This window comes from Portunus trituberculatus, chromosome 44 (genome assembly GCF_017591435.1).
Source record: "Portunus trituberculatus isolate SZX2019 chromosome 44, ASM1759143v1, whole genome shotgun sequence".
Lineage (NCBI taxonomy): Eukaryota > Metazoa > Arthropoda > Malacostraca > Decapoda > Portunidae > Portunus > Portunus trituberculatus.
The window spans coordinates 26,646,186-26,672,955 of NC_059298.1; the positions used below are offsets into that span (position 1 = coordinate 26,646,186).

A 26,770-nucleotide genomic window follows, 5' to 3' on the forward strand; every position below is an offset into this window, starting at 1 on the left:
TAAAATTATAGGAGAGTAAAGAATGTGGAAGATTGTAACAAGTTACAGGAATATCTTGATAAAATATATGAGTGGAGTAAAGAGTGGCAGATAGAATTTAATATAAACAAGAGCCATGTTATGAAAATGGGAAGTAGATACAGACCAAACAGGGATTACAGGCTGGGTGATGAGAAAATTGAAGAGACCAATGAGGCGAAAGACCTAGGAGTAACCGTGCAAAACACTTTGTCACCGGAGAAACACATTAACAAGATATTTTTGAAAACATATAACATGCTTCAAAATATTGGTCTTGCATTCCACTACCTAGATGAAGGAATGATGAAGAAGATATTATGCACTTTAATAAGACCCCAGTTAGAATATGCAGCTTGCATCTGGTCACCGCATATGAAGAAAAATGTGAAGAAGGTAGAAAGGGTACAGAGGCTGGCAACAAGGATGGTACCAGGGCTCAGGGAGTTAGACTATGAGGAAAGACTGAGGAAACTGGGGCTGACCACATTAGAAGAGAGAAGAACAAGGGGAGACATGATAACTATGTATAAATTGGTGAACAAGATTGACATATTGGACCAGAGTTGATAAAGTGACCACAAGTAATCATCTCCGAGGACATGGAAAAAAAACAATAAAAGACATCTGTCTAAATGACGTGAGAAAGTACAGTTTCCCGCATTGTAGTATTGATAAGTGCAATAAACTGAGCAGTGATGTCGTTGACGCAGTGTGTGTCAATCAGATAAAAGAGAGATATGACATGAGTGGCTAAGGAGGCAGGACACAGAGAGCTTAGCTCGGGCCCTGTAATACACAAATAGGTAAATACAAATAAGTAAATACACACACACACACACACACACACATAGTGTAGTGGTTAGCACGCTCGACTCACAATCGAGAGGGCCGGGTTCGAATCCCAGCGTGGCGAGGCAAATGGGCAAGCCTTTTCATGTGTAGCCCCTGTTCACCTAGCAGTAAATAGGTACATGATGTAACTCGAGGGGTTGTGGCCTCGCTTTCCCGGTGTGTGGAGTGTGTTGTGGTCTCAGTCCTAACCAAAGATCGGTCTATGAGCTCTGAGCCTGCTCTGTAATGTGGAAGACTGGCTGGGTGACCAGCAGGCGACCAAGGTGAACACAAAGAGAAAAAAATGGAGCAAGTTTAACTAAAAATGATAAGAACAAGAGATTAAAAATAATGTATACAAACATAGATGGGGTTTTATCAAGTAAATTAGAATTAGGAGATTACATAAAGAAAGAAGAACTAGATATTGTATACCTGGTGGAAACAAAGTTAAATGAGGCAATAAAAATAGACATAGATAAAAGGTATAATGTATGGAGGAGAGACAAGTGGGTAAAAGAGGAGGAGGAGTCATGATGATGTTAAGAAAAAAGATGGTGGTAAATCAAGTGGAGTTTGGGGAAGGAAAATCAGAAATACTGCATATTAAGATACATATTAATAAAAAGGAGTTAACAATCATTGGAACATATGTGCCACCAAAAACAAATTTATTGACCAATGAAGAATAAAGACATGATAAATGACACAGTAAGGAGTCTTACAAGAATCATTAAAGAAAGGAGAAGTGATATTAGTAGGAGATTTCAACTGTAAGAAGGTGGACTGGGAAAATTATGAAAGAGGTATGGGGGAAGAAGCCTGGGGAGATAGATTCCTGAACCTTATGATCGATAATATGATGGTCCAAAGAGTAAAGGAAAACACAAGATTCAGAGGAAACGATGAGCCGGCAAGATTGGACCCAATTTTTACAAGGGATATACAAATGAACGATGATATAAGATATAAGTGCCCATTGGGAAAGAGTGACCATATAATATTAGAAATGGATATAGAAGAGGGAAAGGAAGATAGAGACGAATCATACAAAGGAAACTGATTAAATTACAGAAAGGCTGATATTGGGAACCTCAAGAGCTATTTTAAAAATGTAAACTGGAAGGAGATGGAAAACTCAAGAGACTGCAAGAAAAGTATAACTTATTTTTGGAAATATACAAAACAGGAGTCAGGGAATATGTCTCAAAATATAGACCTAAAGAAGAAGGAAAGAAAGATTGGTTTAATGCAAGGTGTGCTAGGGCAAAGGAGAAAAGAGATGGAGCATGGAAAAGGCAGAGAAGAAACAGAAATCCAGAAAATAAGGAAAACTTCAAAACAGCAAGAAATGAATATGCTAAAGTGAGAAAGGAAGAGGAAAGGAACTATGAAAAGGACATTGTCGAAAAATGTAAAGAACAACCGAAATTGTTCTACAGATTCATAAATGGAAAAATAAGGCAAAAAGCAACAATAGAAAGGTTAAAAGGAGAGAACGGGATGGTGGAAGACCCAAAAAAGTATGGCAGAACTGTTTAAATAGTAAATTTCAGGAGGTCTTTACTAAGGAATCCAAATTTGAAAGACCACAGGGTAATAGAGAGACTATCCATATGAAAGAGATTAACCCGTAGAATCCGATCAAAGGTATATAGCTATCCCTCCGTGATCCGGCTAAATCACAAAATTATCGAGTGTTACAGAATTGGATGGAAACACTTTTATCATCAATAGACTTATTATGTGCATATACTGGTAAAATATTTCGGCAATACTGACTTTAGTTTTGCCGCAACAAAGCCTTGAAGCTGGGGAATGGCGCGAGTTGGCAACCTCCGCCCTGGCCCAATAAAATGCCCCTGGAGACGTAGTAGTAGTAGTACCACTAGTAGAAGGCTGAATAGTAGTAGTAGTGCTAGTAGAAGAAGTAGTATGGAGAGAGACAGTGGTGGTGATAGGTTGTGTGGTAGGCTGTGAGTGAGTAGATAAGGCACACGCTGTCCTCTTATCTCCCGTGTGATCGACCTCGCACAGTCGACCTGCCTACTCGACCTGCAGAGAATCTATGGGAGGTCTTGGCATCCCTTGAAGCTGCAGGGGCACCAGTAGAGGCCGTAGATGTCAATTCAGAAGTGGATAATGGTGTATGTAGGTTGGATGGTGGTGGTCTCTATAACGAGGCTCAACTCACTTCCTCGCCCTCTCGTTGCCCTATGAGGCCTTACAGGATGAGATTATCTTTTATCCTCACTCTCAATAGAATATACTAGCTTTCTTTTCGCTGGAGGAACCATTTTTAGTAACAAAACTAACACAAAACCGCAAATATGGCGCGCAACTGAGAAGCACGAATGTACTCCACGAGCAACCCTGACAAATTGAGCATGGTAGGCCTAGTTTCAATTTCTCTCACCAGGGGTGTAGTGGGAGGGTAGGAGTACCGGTGTAATCATTTTGACAGCGTTACCAATTAAAGCGCATTTGTGGTGCATTGCTAAATATCCTGTCACCTGGGTGGCGTATCGGACTCGTGTACCAATTCCACCCAGGAAGCGTATCGGACTTTACGGGTTAAAGTAACCAAGCTTCAAATAAAAGAGTTGATGATGGAATTAGATGAGGAGAAGGCAATGGGACCGGATGAAGTCTCAGGCAGAATATTAAAAGAATGTAGAGAAGAACCAGCAAGTCCTATATACTCGTACATCATAAAATGCTCAATAGAAAATGGAACAGTACCAGTAGAATGGAAAAGAGCTGAGGTGGTTTCCATATATAAGAGTGGAAGGAAGGAAAAAGCTTTAATTTACAGACTGGTATCACTAACTAGTGTAATATGCAAGATGTGTGAAAGAGTAATAAAGAAACAATGGATTGAGTTTCTTGAAGACAACAAATTATTATCAAATAGCCAATTTAGTTTTAGAAAAGGTCGGTCGTGTGTAACAAATTTATTGAGTTTCTACTCTAGAATAATTGGTAAAGTACAAGAGAGAGGGGGATGGATTGACTGTATTTATTTAGATTTAAAAAAGGTGTTTGATACAGTGCCACATGAAAGATAACTATGGAAGTTAGAGGAGAAGGGTGGCTTAAAAGGAAGCACATTAAGATGGATGGAAAATTACTTGAGGGGGAGAGAAATAAGGACAGTAGTTAAAGATATGAAGTCCAAGTGGAGAGCAGTAGACAGCAGAGTGCCACAGGGGTCAGTATTGGCACCAATACTTTTCTCATATATATAAATGACATGCCAGAGGGAGTGAACAGCTACATAAATCTGTTTGCGGACGATGCGAAATTGTGCAGAGTCATATAACAAAAAGAGGATTGTGAAATACTGCAGGAAGACTTAAATAAGATCTGGAAATGGAGTAAAAAAATGGGAAATGGAATTCAATGTGGACAAAAGCCATGTCATGGAAATGGGTAAAAATGAAAGATGACCAGTGGGAATCTATAAGATGGGAGATGGAGTAGAACTAGAAAAAGTAAAAAAGGAAAAGGACTTGGGAGTGACGATGGAAGAAAACAATGAACCGGTAAGCCATATTGATAGAATTTTCAGAGAGACATACGAGTATAATTTGCTAAGGAATATTGGATTAACATTTCACTATATGAACAAAGAAATGATGAAGAAATTGATAAGTACTAAAATAAGACCTAGATTAGAATATGCAGGAGTTGTGTGGACCCCCATAAAAAGAAACACATAAGGAAATTGGCTACAAGACTGGTTCCAGAATTTAAAGGGATGACATGTGAGGAGAGACTAAAAGCTATGGATCTACCAACCCTGGAACAGAGAAGAGAGAGAGAGGGGATCTGATACAAGTTTATAAATTGATTAATGAAATGGATCAAGTGGATAATGAGAAACTAATCCTGAGAGAAGAATATGACATTAGAAGCACAAGATCACATAGTAAGAAACTGAGGAAGGGAAGATGTCTGAGAGATGTTAAAAAATATAGTTTCCCGCAAAGATGTGTTGAGACTTGGAACAATTTGAGTGAGGATGTGGTGTCAGCAACGAGTGTGCATAGTTTTAAAGAGAAATTGGATAAGTGTAGATATGGAGACGGGGCCACACGAGCATAAAGCCCAGGCCCTGTAAAACTACAACTAGGTAAATACACACACACACACACACACACACACACACACACACACACACACACACACACACACACACACACAGATATGAAATCCGAGTGGAGAGCGGTAGAAAGCAGAGTGCCGCAGGGGGTCAGTACTGGTGCCAATACTTTTCCTCATATATATAAATGTCATGCCAGGAGTGAACAGCTACATAAATCTGTTTGCGGATGATGCAAAACTGAGCAGAGTTATAAAGCAAAAATAGGATTGTGAAATACTGCAGGAAGACCTAAATAAGATCTGGGAATGGAGTAAAAAGTGGGAGATGGAATTCAATGTGGACAAAAGCCATATCGTGGAAATAGTAAAGTGAAAAACGACCAGTGGGAATCTACAAGATGGGGATGGAGTAGAACTGGAGAAAGTTAAAAAGGAAAAGGATTTGGGGGTGACAATGGAAGAAAATCAACTGGTAAGCCATATAGATAAAATCATCAGAGACATATAATTTGCTAAGGAATATTGAATTAGCATTTCACTACATGGACAAAGAAATGATGAAGAAATTGATAAGTATTATAATAAGACCTAGATTGGAATATGGAGGGGTAGTGTGGACACTCCATAAAAAGAAACACAAAGAAGCTAGAGAGACTACAAAAAATGGCTACAAGAATGGTTCCAGAATTTGAAGGGATGACATATGGGGAGAGACTAAAGGCTATGGATCTACCAACTCTGGAACAGAGAAGGGATCTGATACAAGTTTATAAATTGATCAGTGGAACGGACCAAGTGATAATGAGAAACTGATCCTGAGAGAAGAATATGACATTCGAAGCACAAGATCGCATAGTAAAAAGCTGAGGAAAGGAAGATGTCTAAGAGATATAAAAAAATACAGTTTCCCACAAAGATGTGTCTGAGTGAAAAAGTGATGATAGCAATGAGTGTGCATAGTTTTAAAGAAAAATTGGATAAGTGTAGATATGGAGATGGGGCCACACGAGCGTAAAAGCCCAGGCCCTGTAAAACTACAACTAGGTAAATACACACACACACACACACACACACACACACACACACACACACACACACACACACACACACACACACACACACACACACACACAAAGATGTTGGAGAGACTACAAAAAATGGCTACAAGAATGGTTCCAGAATTTGAAGGGATGACATATGAGGAGAGATTAAAGGCTATGGATCTGCCAACCCTGGAACAGAGAAGGGAGAGAGGGGATCTGATACAAGTTTATAAATTGATCAACGGAATGGACCAAGTGAATAATGAGAAAATGATTCTGAGAGAAGAATATGACATTCAAAGCACAAAATCGCATAGTTAAAAGCTGAGAAAGGGAAGATGTCCGAGAGATGTTAAAAAATATAGTTTCCCACAAAGATGTGTTGAGACGTGGAACTGTTTGAGTGAAGAAGTGGTGTCAGCAATGAGTTTGCATAATTTTAAAGAAAAATTGGATAAGTGTAGATATGGAGACAGAACCACACGAGCATAAGTCCAGGCACTGTAAAACTACAACTAGGTAAATACATTACACACACACATATATATGTTGTGGTCTCAGTCCTAACCAAAGATTGGTCTATGAGCTCTGAGCTCACTCCATAATGGGAAGACTGGCTGGGTGACCAGCAGACGACCGAGGTGAATTACATGCATGCACGCACGACCATTCTATTTCAGCCGTGGTAGATGGCCACTGTTCTTCAAAATCTATGAACAGTGGTCCTCAGGATACTATCATATCACCCACTCTCTTTCTAATATTCATTAATGATCTTGACCAAACTTCTTGCTCTATCCATTCCTACGCTAATGATACCATCCTACACTTTTCCACGTCTTTTCAGAGACCACCAACCCTTCAGGAAGTCAACAGATAATGCAGATACACCATGGAATGCCTGACTTTTGATCTTTCTAAGATTTCTGATTGGGGCAGAGAAAACTTAGTAGTGTTCAAAGCCTCCATCTATCAAGTAGATACAGCCTTCCAGACAACTATCCCCTCATCTTTAATGACACTCATCTATCCCCATCTTCTAGACTGAATATCCTTGGTCTGTTCTTTATTCATAATCTAAATTAGAAACATCACATCTCATCTCTTGCTAAAATGGCTTTTTTGAAGTTGGACATTCTGAGGTGTCTCCGCCAATTTTTCTCGTCCCTCCAACACTGCTAACTCTATACAAGGGCCTTAAGGTCCGTCCATACTAGTGGGCAGTGCACGCGGGCAGAAGCGAAGCTTTTGCCCGGCAACATTTTCTCCGCCTTTGCCCGGCTGCAGATGAGCAAACTGCTCGTTTGTAGACAAGCGATTTCACCGGGCACAGCTCACCAGGCCCTGCAGTGCGCCACTGCCAGACATACGAGGTTACAATGTTGGTTTTATGTCCATGACTGCCAGTTTGCCAGTCTCTACACCAGAACATCATGTCTACCTCTCCGTCTTTTTCTCCACTTTCTCCTTTTTCTTTTTCTGGGTCAGCAAAAGTATAACTGAGCACAATAACAGCTTTTTGCGGTCCTTGGTTCTCATGCTGTCGTACCGCAGTCTTAATCAGATACACGGATCCGCTGCCTGGTTGTACGTGTGCTCGCCTCTGACTGAAACAGGCAAGCGTTGCTGTGCGGACTTCGGTTTCTGTGAGCACGGCAGGCTTTGCCTGTGACGGGCAAAGCCCGCCGTGCTTTGCCCGCTAGTGTGGACGGACCATTAGCCATCCTTGTATGGAGTACTCTTCACATGTTTGGGTGGGTTCCACTCTAGGGTTTTATTAGATAGGGTGGAATCAAGTGTTTCATCTCATTAATAACTCTCTTCTGACTGACTGTCTTAACCTCTTCTCACTGCTAGAATGTTGCATGTCTTGATATCTTTTGTTGCTATTTTCAGGCTAATTGTATGCTTTCCCTTTTACAGTTGTCAATTGGCTCCACGCAATTTTGGATGGACTGTTGTCTCTCCACTTGGTGTCATTGTTTTGGTAAGTTTGTTTGCTATGAGTGATTTCATCTCTTGTCTTCAAAGAAAGGTATATTTCCAAGTACAAACAGTACATAGTAGTTCACTGCTTTCTGTTTCTTGCTACACAAAGGAACAAAGCCAGCTTTAGTAGGTATGTAATATACTTTTTATCATACACTAAAGTTCTAACCATGACAACCATACTTAATCATGTAAAAGTTGGTAAAATAAAGTGTAGTAGTATATTATTCACAAGTGAAATTTTGTTTATTGAATAATGGTTTAACAGTTATTCCAAAAGTATGCATATTAATTTGATCTTATATCAAGGTATAACAAGTGTAGAGAGCCATGAACTGTTTTCATGCTGTCTGCTCTTCTGAACTTGCTAACTGCTTGCCTTCCCCCCTCCTGCGGCCTCGCTGCACAAGACTCTCTACTTCTTCTCATCCCTATTCTGTCCATCTTCCTAATGCAAGAGTTAACCAGTATCTTCACTCCTTCATTCCCTACACTGGTAAACTCTGGAACTCTCTACCTGTGTCTGTATTTCCACCTGCCTATGACTTAAACTCTTTCAAAAGAGGAGTGTCAAGACACCTCTTACGTTAACTGGACCCTCCTTTTAGATTTTTTGTTTTTCTTTCTCCTACTTTCCTCTCAACAGGGCCTGGCAACCAGCGGATTTTTTTTCCAACACTGTTTTCCCTTGGCCAGTGCCCTTGTAATGTAAAAAAAAAAAAAAAAAAATGCATCATAGGGAGGTGGTGGTGTAGTGGATAAGGGGGTGAGCATGGGATCAGGCAGACGTCCACATGTAAATTCGAATCCCACCACATAATGTTTTGAAGCTATGCTGTTTGTCTAGTGGTTTAAAGTAATCTACATGTCACCATGATACCCAGGTTCTAGGTGGTTACACCAAAGATGCACTTGGGTGGTGAATGGCCCTTAATATGGGTACCCCTATAAATAAAACTGCCTGTGCCACTAATTAATGCATGGAAGCTTAACAGCGGTTCCCACATCAAGTATGCTTACAGGCACAAAAAAAGAATAAAAAAAAAAAAAAAATAACAATAACACAGTGTTCAGTAGACTTCATAGGAGACAGCCATTACTTTTTAGTGTGTAGGATATCAGGTAATAGTAGTGATTACATTCATTCATCAGGAGTAAACATATGCTATATGTCACTGTGTCACCAACTCCCACGATGGATGGTGGGAGCAACAGTGATTTCACGGTGTCCGATTCCGCCACCTCTCCCGCATGCCTTACTTCTACACCTCAGGTCTCTCACCATGTAGCGGGGAGACAACATTTGAATGAGAGTGGTATCAGAACAGGTGACAGGGGAGAGAGAGAGAGAGAGAGAGAGAGAGAGAGAGAGAGAGAGAGAGAGAGAGAGAGAGAGAGAGAGAGAGAGAGAGATACAAGGGGCCTGTTTTCTATTGCTCTAGCCGAGGCCACTAAACCCAATTGGATGCAAGGCCACGAACACTGATGATACCACCTCATTCAACCTGTGATATTTTGGTAACCATAGCATCTAGAGACTTCTGATTTTTTGCATTGCAAAGAGGAAGAGTTGCTTGTGGGCAGAACACCATTTGTACTCACTCCTTTATCAAATTTCCAAGTGTAATCAGTATGTGAATACAGGCTATTTTGTGTGTTTCTTGCCAACCTGTCAAGTTAGCGCGAGTGAAAACTCCCAACTTGCATTCATACTTACCGAGTGATAGAACTTTGTATAATATGTAGTACGGAGGAGGAATTAGCGAGTTACCCATGCCTTACTATTGGCACACCACATCACCTGGAGTTTCTCTTTTAACACCTTATGTGCTTTAAAGGTTGAGAGGTTCTCAGAATGATACACCAACAATGGTTTGACTTTACAGTTACTACTAGCGTTAGCGCACAGGGCTAAGTCACAGATACGCAGACCACGTTCATATTTTGCAATTATCTTGTGTTTTCATATCCATTGCGAGACTTCTAAGTTTCTTCTTTTCAGCCTTCTTATTTTTACTTTTGGAACCCATGATCATGAGGTCTTGAGTTCACAAAACTTAAGAAAAAATACACACTGCCAAGGAGCACAGACACATACATGCACAAAGGATAAACAACGATACACAATGCGAACTGAATGTTCGGGTGGATGCAAGTAGCCGAGTGATCGCTGTGCCACCTACCGATGGCTATTCGTACCTTAAAAATATCTCTGTATTTTAAGGCGTAAATTATATGAAATTTTTTGTCGTAAAATGTTGGAGCGTTTGTATCTCAAAGTATTACTATATATATATATATATATATATATATATATATATATATATATATATATATATATATATATATATTGTTACGAGTTCACCCCCGGCTGATGCGGTTAGCTGCTACAGCTCACTAGACGGTTATGCTGGCAAAATCGCCAACTTTGTTACGGTCAGTACAGTGGGGATTATAAATCACTCCACAGAGTCCCCATTACTACAACTCGCAGTCGACGTAACCCTCAGGTTCTTTCAAGGTCGCCAACAGTGTATAATTTCCCCCACTGTAAGGGAATCTCCTCAGCAACTCCTTCTCCTGTACCCAACCAAGTAGAATTTATAAATGGTAGATGTTATGTGTAACAGGGCGAGGCCTTAATACCCCATAGAGAAACCGCCCACAAGGACAATTCCACCCACTTCTCTATGGTGTATTAACGCCTCTCCACACGCCCTGTCCACACAGACTGTGATAACTCACAGACCAGAACAACGCGCGTGGTATATTATATACTTACACTATCCTACTACAAGTGCTTACTAACACCTGTTAGACTGACATCTCTGGTCTACCCACTACTACAATATATGATGTGTACAGCACATCCGGTGATGTACACACAAGCCCAGACACCACCTACGGGTGACACCAGCTATACACGAGTCCAAATACTCGTCGCAGACAAGTCTGACGGACAACCCTACGCACTACTGGCCGACATGAAGCCTCTCAGCATTCAATAGTGTGTGTGGCTACTACCACTTCAATACAGTTTACTACTGAAACTATACAAAAGATGTTGGTGGCACACAGCCACCCAACAAAACACACTGGTGACCACAGCCACCAACAGCAACAACGGGACGAAACAATAACGCGTCCCTCCGCGTCGCCACACCCGAGTGGACGAACGCACAACAGGAAATACAGCCCCAACCGGCTACACTTTCCTCAGGACAACAAGCCCATTGTGCTACACAGCCACGGTCTACCCAGCAGCAAGCCAGCTACTCAACAGGAGGGCACAACTCCCAGACCAGTGACTAGCGAGTAACAAGAGAAACCCAGCAACACGTGTCTCCACTCTGTGCCAGAACCAAGAGCGAGCGTGTCTACCTCCGCTGAAGGCTACCTCTGTACTAATGTGAAGCTCGCAGACGCGCAAAATGGTGGAAACAAATAGAGGGGGTGTGGCCGCACAGCAAAACAGCAACAGCTCGCGCTTGGGCCAGAGGCTATACATATAATATTATTAAACATAGGGGAAATAATGCGCTGGCCCTCACAATATATATATATATATATATATATATATATATATATATATATATATATATATATATATATATATATATAACGAAATGGGGATTATATATGCTTACAATCATTGTAATGTATGTACGGTTAGCAGTAATTGGAAGTCATTGTAATTTATTATTATCATTATTATTATTATTGTTATTATCATCATCATCATCATCATCAAGAGAGAGAGAGAGAGAGAGAGAGAGAGAGAGAGAGAGGAGTATGCTTATACCTGAATGAGTGATGTCACTCAAATGGCGGGAAAATATGCCTGGTAGCACTGACTGCCAAAAACAGCCGAAAGTAATGCTACGGAGTGCTGACTGTCATCTTTATTTATTTTTTTCCTTGAAAATCTCAGGTGCGGAAGTATGGATTCAAAATTTCGCTTTTCTGCACCTGTCTCAGGTGTGGAGGTATGGACTTAAAATTTCGTCTTTCCCCGTGGAAGTACGGATTCAAAATTTCACTTTTCTGCACCTGTCTCAGGTACGGAGGTACGGACTTGAAATTTTGTCTTTCGCCACGTCTCAGGTGCAGAGGTACGGACTTAAAATGTTGCTTTTCTGTGCCTGTTACTTCCGCATTTTTGAAAATTTTTCCCCACTTCGGACCTCCGCACCTCGTTTGGTGGTCCACAGGTACGGAGGAGCAGAGGTACGGACTGAGGTATGGAAGTGCCCAGCTCTGGAATGCTGACCTGGTATAGAGATGGATGAAAGTTCTATTTAGTATAATAGAAATACCAAAAATTGTGAAATTTATTTGTATGCTATGTTTATTCATTTCTCTGACTTTAATTTCCTCTTAATTGTGCTCATTACATATTTTGGATCACAGACAGATGATGTATGAGAAAGCAAAAATGTTAGCCAATAGCTTCATATCGTAACCTAACCTAAGCTAAACTAACTCATACATATTCCACCTTCCTATGATGATAAAATAACTACTGTTCTCAGATTAACGTGGTTGCCTTGGTGATGGGAGCATGTGGATCCTGGTGTAAGGACAGTGGCATCAAGACAACTAGGACTCCCAGACCAGGCCTTTGTAGTTCCCTCTCTGTCTTTGCTCTGCTCTGCCTTACATGGATCACAGGCTTGCTGTACTTCATTGAAGGTAAATCAGTTCAGCTGCAGCTTATAAAGAAATGTCTCATAAATATATCCAATCTCACATCATTAATTTACATTCTGTCCAATCAGGTATTCAAACCATTACTGAATTACAAAGGAACTGGTCTATGATGTAAGAAGGGTAAGCTGGCTCTGCTATTGAATCATCTGTAAATGTAATGCTCTCTCTCTCTCTCTCTCTCTCTCTCTCTCTCTCTCTCTCTCTCTCTCTCTCTCTCTCTCTCTCTCTCTCTGTATGTTTATGAACCACATTGCTCACTACAACCCCTCAAATAAATAAACTTACTTTCTCCTACGATCATATTCTCTTTCCCATCCATCATCATTAAGAGATGAAAGCATTAGATGTATTAGTGAAGTCAAGTTGTCACTGGTGCTTCCACAAAATGATGCCTTGAAGTGAAAAGATGAGCATTTAATTCAGCATATAATGTAAATGTTTATGGAGAGAGCAGAGAATATTTTTCACATACTAAGTTTCTCCTGATCCTCAACAGGTTCCCAGGAGGTGGCACTGATTTTCAGCATCCTCAATTTCTCTCTTGGGGTGAGCATCCTTTTTCTACATGTCATTATGGAACGACATGGAACAAAATCATGAAATAAAGATACATCCATATGTTCCTTCTTTGTTAACCTGGTAACTCTACAAGTCTTGTCACATACTCAATCAAGTCTAACAATCCTCCAGGGGTGTTTTGTAATGCATATGCACCTTAATTCATGAGTCACCCTCATTCATCTAACAGGTGGTGTATAGTAGAGTAACTCCCAAAGCTATCTTTAAAAGTGTGGCAAATTCTTGACAGCATGTACTTGACAACATGAAACACTACCTCATCATGCATTGCATTGGTAAGGTTGTTATGTATAACCTGATGTGATGCTGAATGGAAAGGTTGATATGCAAGACTCAATGTGCTGCTGATATGTTGACCAAGTTCCTAGGTGATAATATACAGCAACTATCTTTAGTGTGCAGGGCTGCTGACTTTAACACCACAGTAACCAAATGTGTCAAATACAATATTGTTCCTTGTGTCAGAACATAGCCCAATTTCAATTTCTTAAAGTTAGTTTTGGAAAAGGAAATTATTACTCTACGTCTTATACATATCATATCTAACTTGGGTCATTCTTGTGTACAATAAGATCACCCTAAGTGGATGCAGGATAGCCTAAACAGAAAAGTATATATATTGATATATATGAGATTAAAGGCAGTAGATGAGGTTTTAAGGCAACAATATAATGAACTACAACAATTAAGAGGTTAACGAGGAAAGCTAAAAGCAATTATGAACTGAAGGTAGTTAGCCAGGCAAAAACATACCCCAAGGGATTTTTTCAGGTATATAGGATGAAAACTAGAGAAGAAATACCTTTTAAAGACAGCTAATGGGGAGATTAGTAAAATTATGAACAAGTAACTGTCTTCACAAAGGAAAACATGCATGAAATTCCAGTTAACGAACAAATTTTTAGAGCATAAGAAGTGAGAAACTGACATATTCACTTAACTAAGGAGATGGTAGACCAGGAGATAGAATGAATAAAAAAATTCATGTCACCAGGGTCTGATGAAATATACCCAAGAGTGCTTGAGTAATACAAGGAGGTCATTGGTGAGGTTTTAACATCAGTCTTTAGGATATCCTAGTCATTTAGAGTTAGATGATACATCAATAATGTGGATGCATGCCAATGTTGTACCCATATTTAAGAAAGGAGATAAAACCCTAATGTCTAATTCTAAACCTGTCAACTTAACTTCAATTGTAGGTAAATCAATATTAGCAAAAAACATTAAGGAGCACCTAGCTGGACAAACAACTTGAAAAGCCACTCTCAGCATGGCATTACAAAAGGAAAAGTTATGCCTTACAAACTTGTTGAGTTTACTATTATAAAGTTTACGAGGTGGTGGATAGGGGTAACATCCTTTACCTAGATTTTAATACAGCATCACATCAGGGGCTCTTCAGATAAGACAGGGTGCACCAGATAGAAGGAAAAATATTAGGCCAGATAAAGATGTGGTTAAGTGAAAGGCGACAGAGGATAGTAATAAATGGCTCTAATTCTGGGTCAGGTAATTAGTGGGATGCTACAGGGATCAGTGTAAGGGCCATTGTTATTTCTAATATATATTAATGATTTGGGTAGTGGAATTAGTAGTGGTATTAGTAAATTTGCAGATGAAACATAGGTAGATTAATTAGGTCAGATTTGAATGTCATCATCTTGCAGACAGATTCAGATAGAATGAATGAATGGATAGACAGACAGACAACAAATACAGTTCACATTAACAAATGCAAAATAGTGAATGTAGGTAAAGGAAATCCACACAATAGGTAGATGATAAAAACAAGGTCCTAGCAGGTTCAGAATATGAAAAAGGTTTAGGAGTTATAGTTAGCTCCAGTTTGGGTATAAGAAAGCAATGCATAAAGGCTAGAAATAGGACAAATAGGGTACTAGAATGGATTTTCAGGAGTGTTATAAGCAGAAGTCCTAAAGTAATAATAAAACTATATTTGGCACTGGTCAAACTGCATCTAGATTATGCAGTACAATTCTGAGAAATTAAGGTTTAGGAAAGAAATGGGAAGGCACTGGTTCTTTAACAAAATGGTTGATGTATGGAACAGATTCAGTAAGTATGTTGTTAGAGCTGAGTCAATAGGGAGCTTTAAAAGAGATTAATTTATGAATGACAATTATAAATGGAATTAGTAGCTTTGCTCAAACATTGATTGCCACATTTAGGCCTGATAGCCTCTTGCAACTTCCTTCATTTTCTTATGTTTGTACAATGTTTTAACAAGATTTTCTGGAATGAGTTTTAGAGCTTTGATGACCAGGATTTTAGAGTGACCTACGACACCAACTCAAAGCAATGGACATTGATATGAAATTGGTGTAATGGCATGGAACTGCCCCGACTATTTAACACTGTTTTCTGAAAACAAAGGTGCGAAAAGAAGCTCAGCAAGAGTATGAAAATGAGCTAATGCAGTGGATCGCAGATGAATGGCTTGTTCCTTATAATGAAAATATACATGGGCCTGTGAAAGGAACAATTCCGTTGATGGCTGTTGTGCAACAAAACAAGCAAAAGGTTTGCCACATACTTGATTTCCACGAACTAAACACTTACCTCAATCTGCACACAGCTGAGGCAGATGTCTGCACTGAGAAAATGCAGGAGTGGCAGTGCCATGGCCAGAGGATTGTACTCATAGACTTGCGCAAAGCTTATCTTCAAATCCATGTTCATCCGTCCTTATGGGTGTACCAGACAGTTGTTTTGTGGAAGGCGCTATTGCTTGACGAGATTAGGCTTTGGCCTAAATATTGCACCCCTTGTCCTGAAGAAAGTGCTAAGTCGAGTGTTGAGTTGGAATGAGAAGATTAATAGCGCCACTTCTCCTTATCCTGGATGACATCTTGGTGGATGAGAATGTGCCGACCACAGTGGAAGTGGAGGATCACCTGAAACGGTACAGTCTGGTCTGTAAGCCCCTGAACGTGTGCTTGAAGGAGCTCGTGTGCCAGGATTCAGAGTCCGGGGGGAACACCATGGTCTCGTCTGGAAACGTGGCAACAAGGTTCCTGACCTACCAGAAAAACTGACAAGGCAGATTGTATTTTCCATCTGTGCTCAGTTAACTGGTCACCTTCCTGTCTGCAGTTGGCTGCATGTGGCATCGTCATATGTTAAGAGACAAGTGGGACGACGAGATAACTGACTTCACTTTGCATTCAATGCTCACGCAGATCCTCAAGCGTGTGAAAAGATCCGACCCAGCTTGAGGGCGTTGGGACGTAGAAGGAAATGAAGCAACATTGTGGGTGGATGTGAGCTCTCTGGCATTGGGGGCAGTGTTAGAGGTTAATGGCGACGTGGTTGAAGATGTGTTCTGGCTGCGTCAGAACGAGTGCTCCCACATCAATCTTGCAGAGCTAGATGCCGTAGTCAAAGGCCTGAATCTTGCCATAACTTGGAATATGAAAACACTGGCTGTGATTACAGATTTCTAAACTGTCTACCATTGGCTCGCGGAAGCTTTATCTGGAAGATCATGGTTTAAGACGAAAGCCGCAAGTGAAATGCTGATTCGACGATGACTAGAAAATTTCAAGGCAATTGTTGATGAGTACAATCTGTGCCTTGAAACTTCAAGTTTGTTTCTTCCACCAAGAATAAAGCAGATGAGTTGACCAAAGTGCCAAAGAAGTGGCTGTCTCTGGCGGATGATAATGAAGTATGCACAGTTGTCACCTCTGTCTCTGATCAGAATATCACCAACATCCATGTAACAAGCGGACATCCAGGTATAAGGTGTACACTGTTCTTTTGTAGAAAGCTCTACCCAGCTGTTCAGCGTCAACAGGTGCGTGGTGTTACTAAGAAATGTCGGGAGTGCTAGTCCATCGATCTGGCACCAACCAAGTGGCAGAGAGGGGAATTAGAGTTTCTGTCATCTGGGACAGGCTCAGTATGGATATCTGTCATGTTCACAGCCATCACTATGTGACACTGATTGACTGCGGTCTGTCACATTATGCAATCTGGAGAAGAATCTGATGTCAGGATATGATCAGTGTTACCGAACAGTTAGAGGCTGTGTTTTTTTAATGTGGGGCACCCAGGAAACTCCTAACTGACAGTGCGGCCAGCTTTCGTAGTTCATCGTTCAATGAATTTGTCACTCTTTGGGACATGATAGTCAGGTATCGGTGTGCCAACGTTCCTTCCACTAATGGTATATCAGAGAGGAACTATAGGACCGTGAAGACTATAATAGCGTGCAAGCGATATTTGGTGGCAGAGGCAGTGTACCGCTACAATACAATGCCATGAGGGAACGACGCCTCATTCGTCCCCGCCAATCAGCTATTCTCCTACGAGGTTTGACTGCTCACCATTGACGGGTCTCCCACAATGATTGGCAGGCAGACAAGCAGCAGCGATACCACGTAGGAGATCGCGTATGGATTTGTCATCCTAGCAGGTGATGTGACTCTCAGAGCTCCACGGGTACAGTAACCTGGGTTGTCTCCCCCCGGAACGTAGGGGTCGACGGTGTGCCTTGTCATGTGCGAGACCTGAGGTTGGCTACATCACCACCACACACCACTCATGATCCCTCTGCAGAGGAAAGGCATGATGCTGATAACCAAAGGGAATGGTTAATTCATGCATTAGCTCCTTTGGATGATTCCATGACTAGTGAGGAAGAAGAGGAAGAAGACGTAATTGTTGGTATGGGAAGGCCTCTCCCGAGATGTAGTTCAAGGGAGTGGCGCCCTGTGCGAATTTTCCAATATGATGATCTTGTGTAGGAGTTTTAGAACTTTGTGTAGTTTTTCTATTATGTGATTTTGATTAATGTCCTTGTATTGTGTGTTTGTGGTCATAGTTTCAATGATTCTACTCTTTGGGGTACTAAATGAGTGAGTGTTTGTTGTTGTGTCGAATCTTTGGGGTACTTAACAGGGATTTAACAACTGTGTTTGTGTGTTTGAACTAATATACATGTTTCGTTCGTATTGTTTCAATGTATCGTTCGTTGTTAAACTGAGCTGACAAATGGGCTTCTTGTATGAATGCTGGCAGAAGGAGTAACGAGACAGCAGCAGAAGGATTTGTTTTCTTACACCTCCACTCCTAAACCACTACACTTTCATGAAATCCCTCAGACAAAATGTTACTTAGTTCCAAGTTCCTTAGTTTTTTTTTTTTTTTTTTTTTTTTTACCTTGAAAGTAGTACATCCTAAAAATATATTATTGCTTCATACAAGTTTATACTTGGATTCAAGTAAATCCCATCTGATACAAAAGGATGAATGGAATTCAATGACATCTAAAAGGTTGAAACATAGAGCCAATCAGCAAGCCATTAAAAAAAGTATATTGGATGCAAGATTTTCTGACAGCATGTACAGAACATTATTTCAGTGCATGATTACGAAGACACTGGTGATCTATGAAAACCCCTAGAGTGAAAGATCATGGAAGTAAGAAAAGTGGTAAGAAATAAGGATGCAGTGACAAGATAATCTGTAAAACAGACAAACAGTAACAGGGGATTTAGAAGAAATGTGTAACATTCACTAGGTATGTGTAAACCAGGTGAAGTGTCATAGACAGATGTGCTATTAACGTTTCTGGAACATGCATGATTGATGGCTTCTTTACTTTCCTTTACTTTGTGTTCTATGATCGGAATGCAGCAAACGGGACCCGAGAGAAATAGGTAATTTGATCGCTTGAGCTACTTTGTTGAAAAATGGCTCAAAAGTGACTGCAAGAGAAAGAAGGCAGCAGCAAACAACATGAAAGGAATGAACATATATGACCAACTCAAAATGTGTGCTTAGCCAGGAAACAATGAGTGCAGATATATAATGTGAGGCCAAATTAAGGTTCAGAGAAATATTGAAATAGAAGATGATGAAGGAATAATTCTCTTAAAAGAATATGGAAGTTAATCTGAATAGATGGTGGAGGCGGCATGGCTAGTTCATAACTAACAGCTCCCATGTAAGTGTACACTTAAAGTTTATCAATACTACATTCATTGTACTACTTTTATATTAGTAATCACTCTGGTGACAATGTTAGATGATAAGATGAAGAATAAGGAATCAATAAAAAAAAGTAATTAAAGGAGGGAAGACATACCAAACAGCAAAGGAAATGAGTGAAATCATGAATGAGAGTTCCAAAACTGTGTTCACTGAGAAAGAATTTACAGAACCAAATAGGAAGGACACTGCATTGTCGCAGATTGCAGGAAATCATGATGCACAAAGGAGATATTGGAAGACTACTGGGCAATTTGGATGTCAGAAAAGCAATGGGAATGGATGGTATATCAGGCTGGGCACAAAAGGAATGTAAAGAGCAGCTGTTAGATCCAATTTGGGAAATGGTTACAAGTTTATTAAAAAGGGCGAGTGCCATTGGATTACAAGAGAGCCAACATAATCCCAATATTCAAAGGCGGATAGTCAACTAAGCCATTAAATTACAGACTGGTGTCACTTACAACTGTTGTGGGGAAGATATATGAAATTGTTATCAAGGAAAAATGGGTTAAATATCTGGAAGAAAAACAAATTATATCAAAAAGACAATTTGGGTTCAGGGTAGGAAGGTCATGTGTGTTGAACATTAAGTTTCTACTCAAGAGTAATAGAAGAACTGGAGAGCAGAGATGGTATACTAGAAATAAAAAAAAGGCTTTTGATAAAATCCCTCACGGCAGACAATTTGGAAGTTAGAGAGCATAGGAGGACTGAGTAGAACTTTGTTAGACTGGATAGGGGATTACTTGAATGACAGAGATGAGAACTGTGATCAGAGATACATACTCATCTTGGAGTAAAGTAACAAGTGGAGTGCCACAAGGGTCAGTGTTAGCTCCCATTATGTTCAAGGTATATGTAAATGACATACAGAATGGGATAACCACTTATATTAATATTAATTTGTTTGCTGATGATGCAAAATTACTAAGAGTAATCAAAACCCGAAAGGACTGTTTGGTGCTGCAGGAAGATATAAACAAAATTTACGAGTTGAATAAGAAGTGGAAGTTTGAGTTCAATGCCAAGAAATGTCATGTAATACAATTAGGGAAGAGTAAATGAAGGCTGGTATGGAACTAACTAATATGAGAGGAACAAATAATGAAGACTAAAGAGGAAAAGATCTGGTAGTGGTTATACAAGAAAATCAGAACCCTGAAAAAAAAACATACAATCAGCATATAAAATGTTGACAAATATTAGTGGCATTTCAGTACTGGGACAAAGATATGATGAATAAAATTATTACAAGCATCATATGTCCAAAGTTGGAATATGCAGCAGTGGTGTGGTCACTGAGCTTGAAAAAGGATATAAGAAGATTAGAATGGATCCAGAAGATAGCTACAGAGAAGGTGCTTGAACTGCAGGACCTAACATATGAAGAAAGGCTGAAGGAAATGCGACTGCCAACCTTACAAGGTTGAAGAGAGCGAGGAGACCTAATAACAATGTATAAAATAGTAAATGGCATTGAAAAGATAGATGAGGAAGACCTAGTGGTGGTGCCAGAAGCAGCTAGAAGGACAAGAGGACATGTAAAGATTAGGATGAGGCACCTTGTGATGGATATTTGAAAATACAGTTTTCCACATTGAATGGTGGAAAAGTGGAATGCATTGAGTGATGAAGTGGTTACAGCAAATAACTGGATATTTGGAGACATGGAGAAGAAATGGATACAAACAGTCATGCTAAACATTTGGGGGGCAGGAAGTGTGACAAATGGCAATGTTAAACACATTGGATATAGATGGGAATAAGAACCAACAAATATTAAAGTCTGATGGGGAAAATATTATTATATGATTGTAAAAAATGAATTACACGATCAGAGAATTTTGAAATGTAATGAACACAAACAAGCCACAATTACGCTAAGACAAATTCCAAAAGAACTAAGAAGTTACTTGGGCAGTATTGAATGGAAGGAAACCATATAAGGCAAGACAGTCCAAGAAAAGTATGAAATATTCCTAGACAAGTATAATGAGAGGTTGGAGAGGCATGTTTCCATATACAGAGCAAAAGACAGCAAACAAATGTGGTATTTTTCTTTTATTTTTTTATGCAAGAGGGAAAGCTGGCCAAAGTGCAACAAAAAAATGAGAAAAAAAAAAGGTCCACTGGATTGCCAGTTCCCTTAAAGATAATAAGAGTTACCCAAAAGTCAGGGACAAATGTCTCGAAACCTCTCTTGTAGGAAGATAGAAATAAGAAGCAGGCAGGGAGTTCCAGAATTTATCAGAGAAAGGTATGAATGATTGAGGGTACTGATTAACTCAATCTTGCATTAGAGTTGGACAAATGAAGAAGAAAGCCTTGTGCAGCGATGCTGCAGGATGGGGGGAGGCATGCAGTTAGTAAGATCAAAAGAACAGTTAGCATGAAAATAGAAATAAAAGATAGCAAGAGATACAACATTCTGGCAGGGAGAAAGAGACTGAAGATAGTCAGTTGTCGGGAGGCCGACCAGCGACAACACCAGCGCCAACAACAGGAACTAACACGCTACACAGAGGGTGACCATGGGAGACAAGTAGAGCAGAGGGACAGAGATATATATGGGTATGACGCAGCTGCAGCTGCAGAGGCCCCAATAGTGGATGGCGCCATGGATGGACACTGAGTTGGTGGGCAAGACACAACAATGTGATAAGCAAAAACATGTGAGAGACCCACGGCTAACGATATTTGGGTAGAGATAATGTAGAGGTAATTGTTGTTTTTTGCCGGGAGGCCCTCCGCCTGCCCACTGCCCATTGCCAAGGACAAGTGATCAAGTTATATGTAGTGGTGACCGATGGTATCGTAGGATAGAAGTGAATATAGGGAGAAGCACAGGATGAAAACACATCATTCTTCCAGCCTAACTTATCTTTCACTAATTTTTTTATGGTGTTAACTTCACCATGAAGACTGGGTTCCTCCTCTGCTTCACCTTACTAGTAAGTAGTAACCTAGAGTAATTTTCCTAAGTGTCATAGAGCCTCGTGCGATATGTACAGGCAACACCCGTTTAACGAAGGTTCACACAACAAAATTTCGCTAAAACGAAGGTTTCATTTTACTACCATCTGCTCGTTTAACGAACACCAAACTCGCTTTAACGAAGTTTTATCCAGGTCATTTTTTCCAAGTTTGAAAGCCTCGCCGTATCACGCAAGCTGACAGGCTTTAGAATACACCAGGAGCTGCTGATACGAAGGCCTGCCTCAGGAGATATCCTGAGACACCTGTAGAATCAAGATCAAGATCAAGCCTCTCGTAGACAACACACGCACCACTCACTCCCCTGTTCAAAACATAACAGCGTCCCCAGCAGCTAACCACCAAAACGCCCTGCAATGTGGCCTAGTGTTCCTAAGAAGACCAGGAAGTCTCTTACTCTCGAAGTGAAGCTGGATATTATTCACAGACACGAGAGACGAGAAAACTATAGCATTGCTTGCCACCATCTTGAATCCATCTACTGTCTACTATTTTCAAGTCAGCGGACTCTATTAAGAAGGCTGGTGAGACCGTATCTTCCTTGCAAGCTAAAGGAACCACCTGAACTCGTGACTCTACAATGGATAAAATTTAAAGCCTTGTGGAAATGTGGTACATAAGTTTTGTATGCGGTACAATGATGCGCCCTTTGTTTACATTCCACAGGTTGCCGGTTAGTATCTTTCCCGTTTCACTCTCCCTCCCTTCATAACTTTACGATCATCAACATTATAAAGTTACGTACATATATACATTAGTGTACATTATAATGTCTTAAATTAAACTGCCTAAATGTTTAACTTCATAATTTTTACTTTCATTAAACCTTTCACTGTACGATGATGCACTCTCATTTTGCTTACTCTTAATGGAAGGTCAAGTCAGGGGTTAAACTTGTTATAATTGGTTCGCTTAACGAAGTTTCGCTTAACGAAGTGTTTTTTAGGAACGTAACCCCTTCGTTAAGTGGGGGTTGCCTGTACTGTGGAAGCAGAATGGACTTAGAATATTTTTGGTGATCCTTTGCATGTAGTGATCACAGATGTGTTGTACCGTAGGAGTTTATCGACTTGGACGAGCGAAGTGAGTAGTCACATGTATTTTGATGGATAGAAGTTGAGACACAAAGTGAATTATATAACAGTATGTGGTTATGTAGTGTCTTGCTGGTTTTATGCTTAGTTGTTGTATTATTTTTCTTCAATAATAAATTTAGTTGGTTTGAACTGTGTTTGTGAAATATCTCACAAAAGAATCCACTAGCCTTGGTCACTCACCCATACCTGAGTTAACAGGTAAGCAGTGTAAAGTAAAATCAGCTCGCATGTGTAACTAGCCATCAAAGGCCGGTTATGACACTGTCATAGAACGGGAGATGATGAGACAAAAAACTTTTGATTCCACCCTATCTAACAAAACTGTGTAAATGGAGTCCCCTAAACATGCAAAGAGTGCTCTATACAAGGCCCTTGTACAGAGTCAGCAGTTGGAAGGATGTGAAAAACTGGCAGAGACACCTAACTTCATAGAAGATCAAGATCGACAAGATGTCAAGTTTTCAGTTAAGATTATGTGTAAAGGACAGACCAAGGACATTCAGTGTAGAAGAGGGAGACAGTTGAGTGTCATTAAAAAAGAGGGGATAGTTGGCTGGAAGATTGTATTGAGTTGATAGATGGAGGAATTGAGTTTTTCAGGCATCGAAAACTACTAGATTTTCTCTGCCCTAATCAGAAATCTTAGAAAGATCAGAAGTCAGGCGTTGTGGCATACCTGTGGGATCTGTTGACTTTCTGAAAGGGTGCTCATCTCTGAAAAGATGTGGAAAAGTGTAGGGTGGTATCATCAGCGTAGGAGTGGATAGGTCAAGAAGTTTGATTAAGATCTTTAATGAATAATAGAAAACGGGTGACAGGACAGAACTGAGGAACATCACTGTTAATAGATTAGGAGAAGAACAGTGGCTGTCTACCATGGCTGCAATAGAATGGTCGGAATGGAAAATTGAGATAAAGTTGCAGAGGAGGATAGAAACCGTAGGACAGTTTTGAAATCAAAACTTTGCACCAAGACTGTATCAAAAGCTTTTAATATATCTAATACATGGCAAAAGTTTCATTGAAATCTCTAAAAGAGGATGACCAAGACTTTTGTGTCGGACTCTATCAAAAGCTTTTGATATGTTTAATACAACAGGAAAAGTTTCACCAAAATCTCTTAAAAGAGGATGGTAAAAGTGAAGAATAGCATCTCCCCCCTTTTCTCCACCCTCCCCACCAGCCCCAGCAAATTTGGGGGACTGTGGAGAATTGGGTTTTTTTTGTGGGGGGAAGAGCCAAAAGAGGCAAGATATGGCGATCCCAAAAAATCTCAGGACAAAAACCCGTTTTTAATGAAAAAAATGTTCAAAAATTTTTTTAAATATGGATAATTTTCATTGAAATTATCATAACCTAACGTAATAACCTGTTATCCGGGGGACTGCCCCCATAAAATCTAAGGGCAAAAACAGCCGTTTTTTAAGTAAAAAGGTAGAAAAATAAATAATTCATGGATAATTTTAACTGAAATTATCTTAACCTAACATAATAACCTGCTAGCTAACCTAACCTAACCTAACCTAACGGGCATAACAGTAACGGGCAGCCTCTGCTCGCTTCGCTCGCTCCGGCAACTGAATTGTAACCTCTTCATACATATACATACCGCCAAGGGCAAACAGTCAACATAATTGGTAAGTGGATATTTTTGCATCTACGACACACAGCCGTCTTTCCGCACACTCCACATTGTTTGTCCACAATTTTCACAAAGCCTTTCTTGTAAAATCAGTCTATGATGAACGCACAAATCAATTAAGTCTTTGCTTTTCCCACTATATTAGAGAAACGCAAATAAACCCAAATCACATTCTGCATATCTATCACTCGCCATATCCAAAATCTAAGTGGCTGGAGGATTCACTGTGGGCAGTGGACACCCCCCACCGCAAGATTGAAAGGGATCCTACGATTTGTGTTGTGATTGGCAGGATGTCATCCACTTGAACTGATGTCACGCTGTGAATGGCTACCTGTACACGCGTTGTGTTTTGATTTGCAGGTGTAACATGACGTGAAACTGTATCACTACATTGAGGTGCGCACGCCACACACTCACCAACACATGAACACATGAGAAATACTCTAGACAGAATAAAACAGGAACTCACCAGAAAGTAAAGAGTGATGATAGTCGGGGACTTTAACTGTAAGGAAATAGTGTGGGAAGACTACGAAGTAGTGAATGGTGGTGAGTGGGCAGAGGAATTGTTAAACATAGCAACAAATAACTTGATGAAACAGTGGGTGAGATCACCAACAAGGTTTCTACAAATACAGCCGTGAGAGATGGGCACATTCTTCTTTTCCTCTGCATGCAGTTCCAAGAGACCAAAAAAGGTCAACATCTGCTCTCACAGCTTTAGTGTAGGAATCTTTAGTTGTTAGATTATATACATGTAATTATAACCTGTATAATAGCATAGAAATACCTTTAATAGTACATAACATATATTATATTTCTTATCTTTATAATTAAATAATACTTTAACTATTGTAATCCATACATTTATTAATGTTCCTAAATGTACCAGTCAGTCACCATATCAATGAGTTTGCTTACGAAGGTGCATCAGATGAAGCCTGCTGGAGTGAGACTGTATCTGGCAGTCACATGAATTGGCCGTGACATTCCTGGCGACTGTCAGGGGACTCTGGACTTTGTGTGTGTGCAGACTGTCTTAGTGTAGTGAACTGTATTCTTGATATAGTGATAAACCTACTGGTATTGTATCAACATCCCTGTTAATGCTATGTGAGAGAGAGAGGGAATGAATGACACTTGCTCACCTACCAACCTTACTGTGCCCTAGACATTAACCATAACAAAGAGATGGATGGGTTGACACAGTGTATCTAGATATTAAGGCTTTCAACAGAGTACTACATAGAAGACTCCTATGGAAAATAGAACACATGGAAGGAATAAAGGGAAAAATCTTAAATTTGATGAACAGACTACTAAACAGATAGGGAAATGAGGGCAATGATAAAAGATGCCCCATCAAGGTGGAGCACAGTAATCAGTGGCATACCACAGGGTTCAGTGCTGGCTCCAATTATGTTCCAAGTATATGTCAACGATATACAAAAGGGTTTGAGTACCTACATAAATTTGTTTACAGATGATGTGAAGCTTTTGAAAGTAATAAGGGACATCAGTGACTGTATGGAATTGCAGAAAGATATTGACAAGATCTGGAAATGGAGCCAGAAGGGGTAATTAAAATTTAATACCAGGAAATGCCATATAATGAAAATGGGTAAAAGTAATGGAAGACCTACGTGGAATATAAAATGGAAGAAGAAATTATAATGAAAAAGAGTGAAGAGAAAAACCTGGGAGTGATTATACAAGACACCCTGACTCCAGAC

The 26,770-nt window shown here is 40.1% G+C and overlaps 1 protein-coding gene across 11 annotated transcripts in view; it reads left to right on the top strand.

Annotated features, from left to right (window-relative positions):
• Positions 1 to 13,319, top strand: part of LOC123518556 (adhesion G protein-coupled receptor E3-like) — a 71,582-nt gene extending 58,263 nt beyond the window's left edge. For 8 of the 11 annotated variants that reach the window (XM_045279399.1, XM_045279396.1, XM_045279402.1 and 5 more), the window contains 3 exons: positions 7,926 to 7,989; positions 12,524 to 12,683; positions 13,198 to 13,319. In XM_045279399.1, coding sequence (XP_045135334.1) covers positions 7,926 to 7,989; positions 12,524 to 12,683; positions 13,198 to 13,301 — 328 coding nt within the window. In that variant the 3' untranslated portion in view covers positions 13,302 to 13,319. Of the gene's footprint in view, positions 1 to 7,925; positions 7,990 to 12,523; positions 12,684 to 13,197 lie in introns of those variants that run through there. The other 3 variants (XM_045279404.1, XM_045279405.1, XM_045279406.1) reach the window with 2 other exon arrangements.
• The last annotated feature ends 13,451 nt before the right edge of the window (positions 13,320 to 26,770 follow it).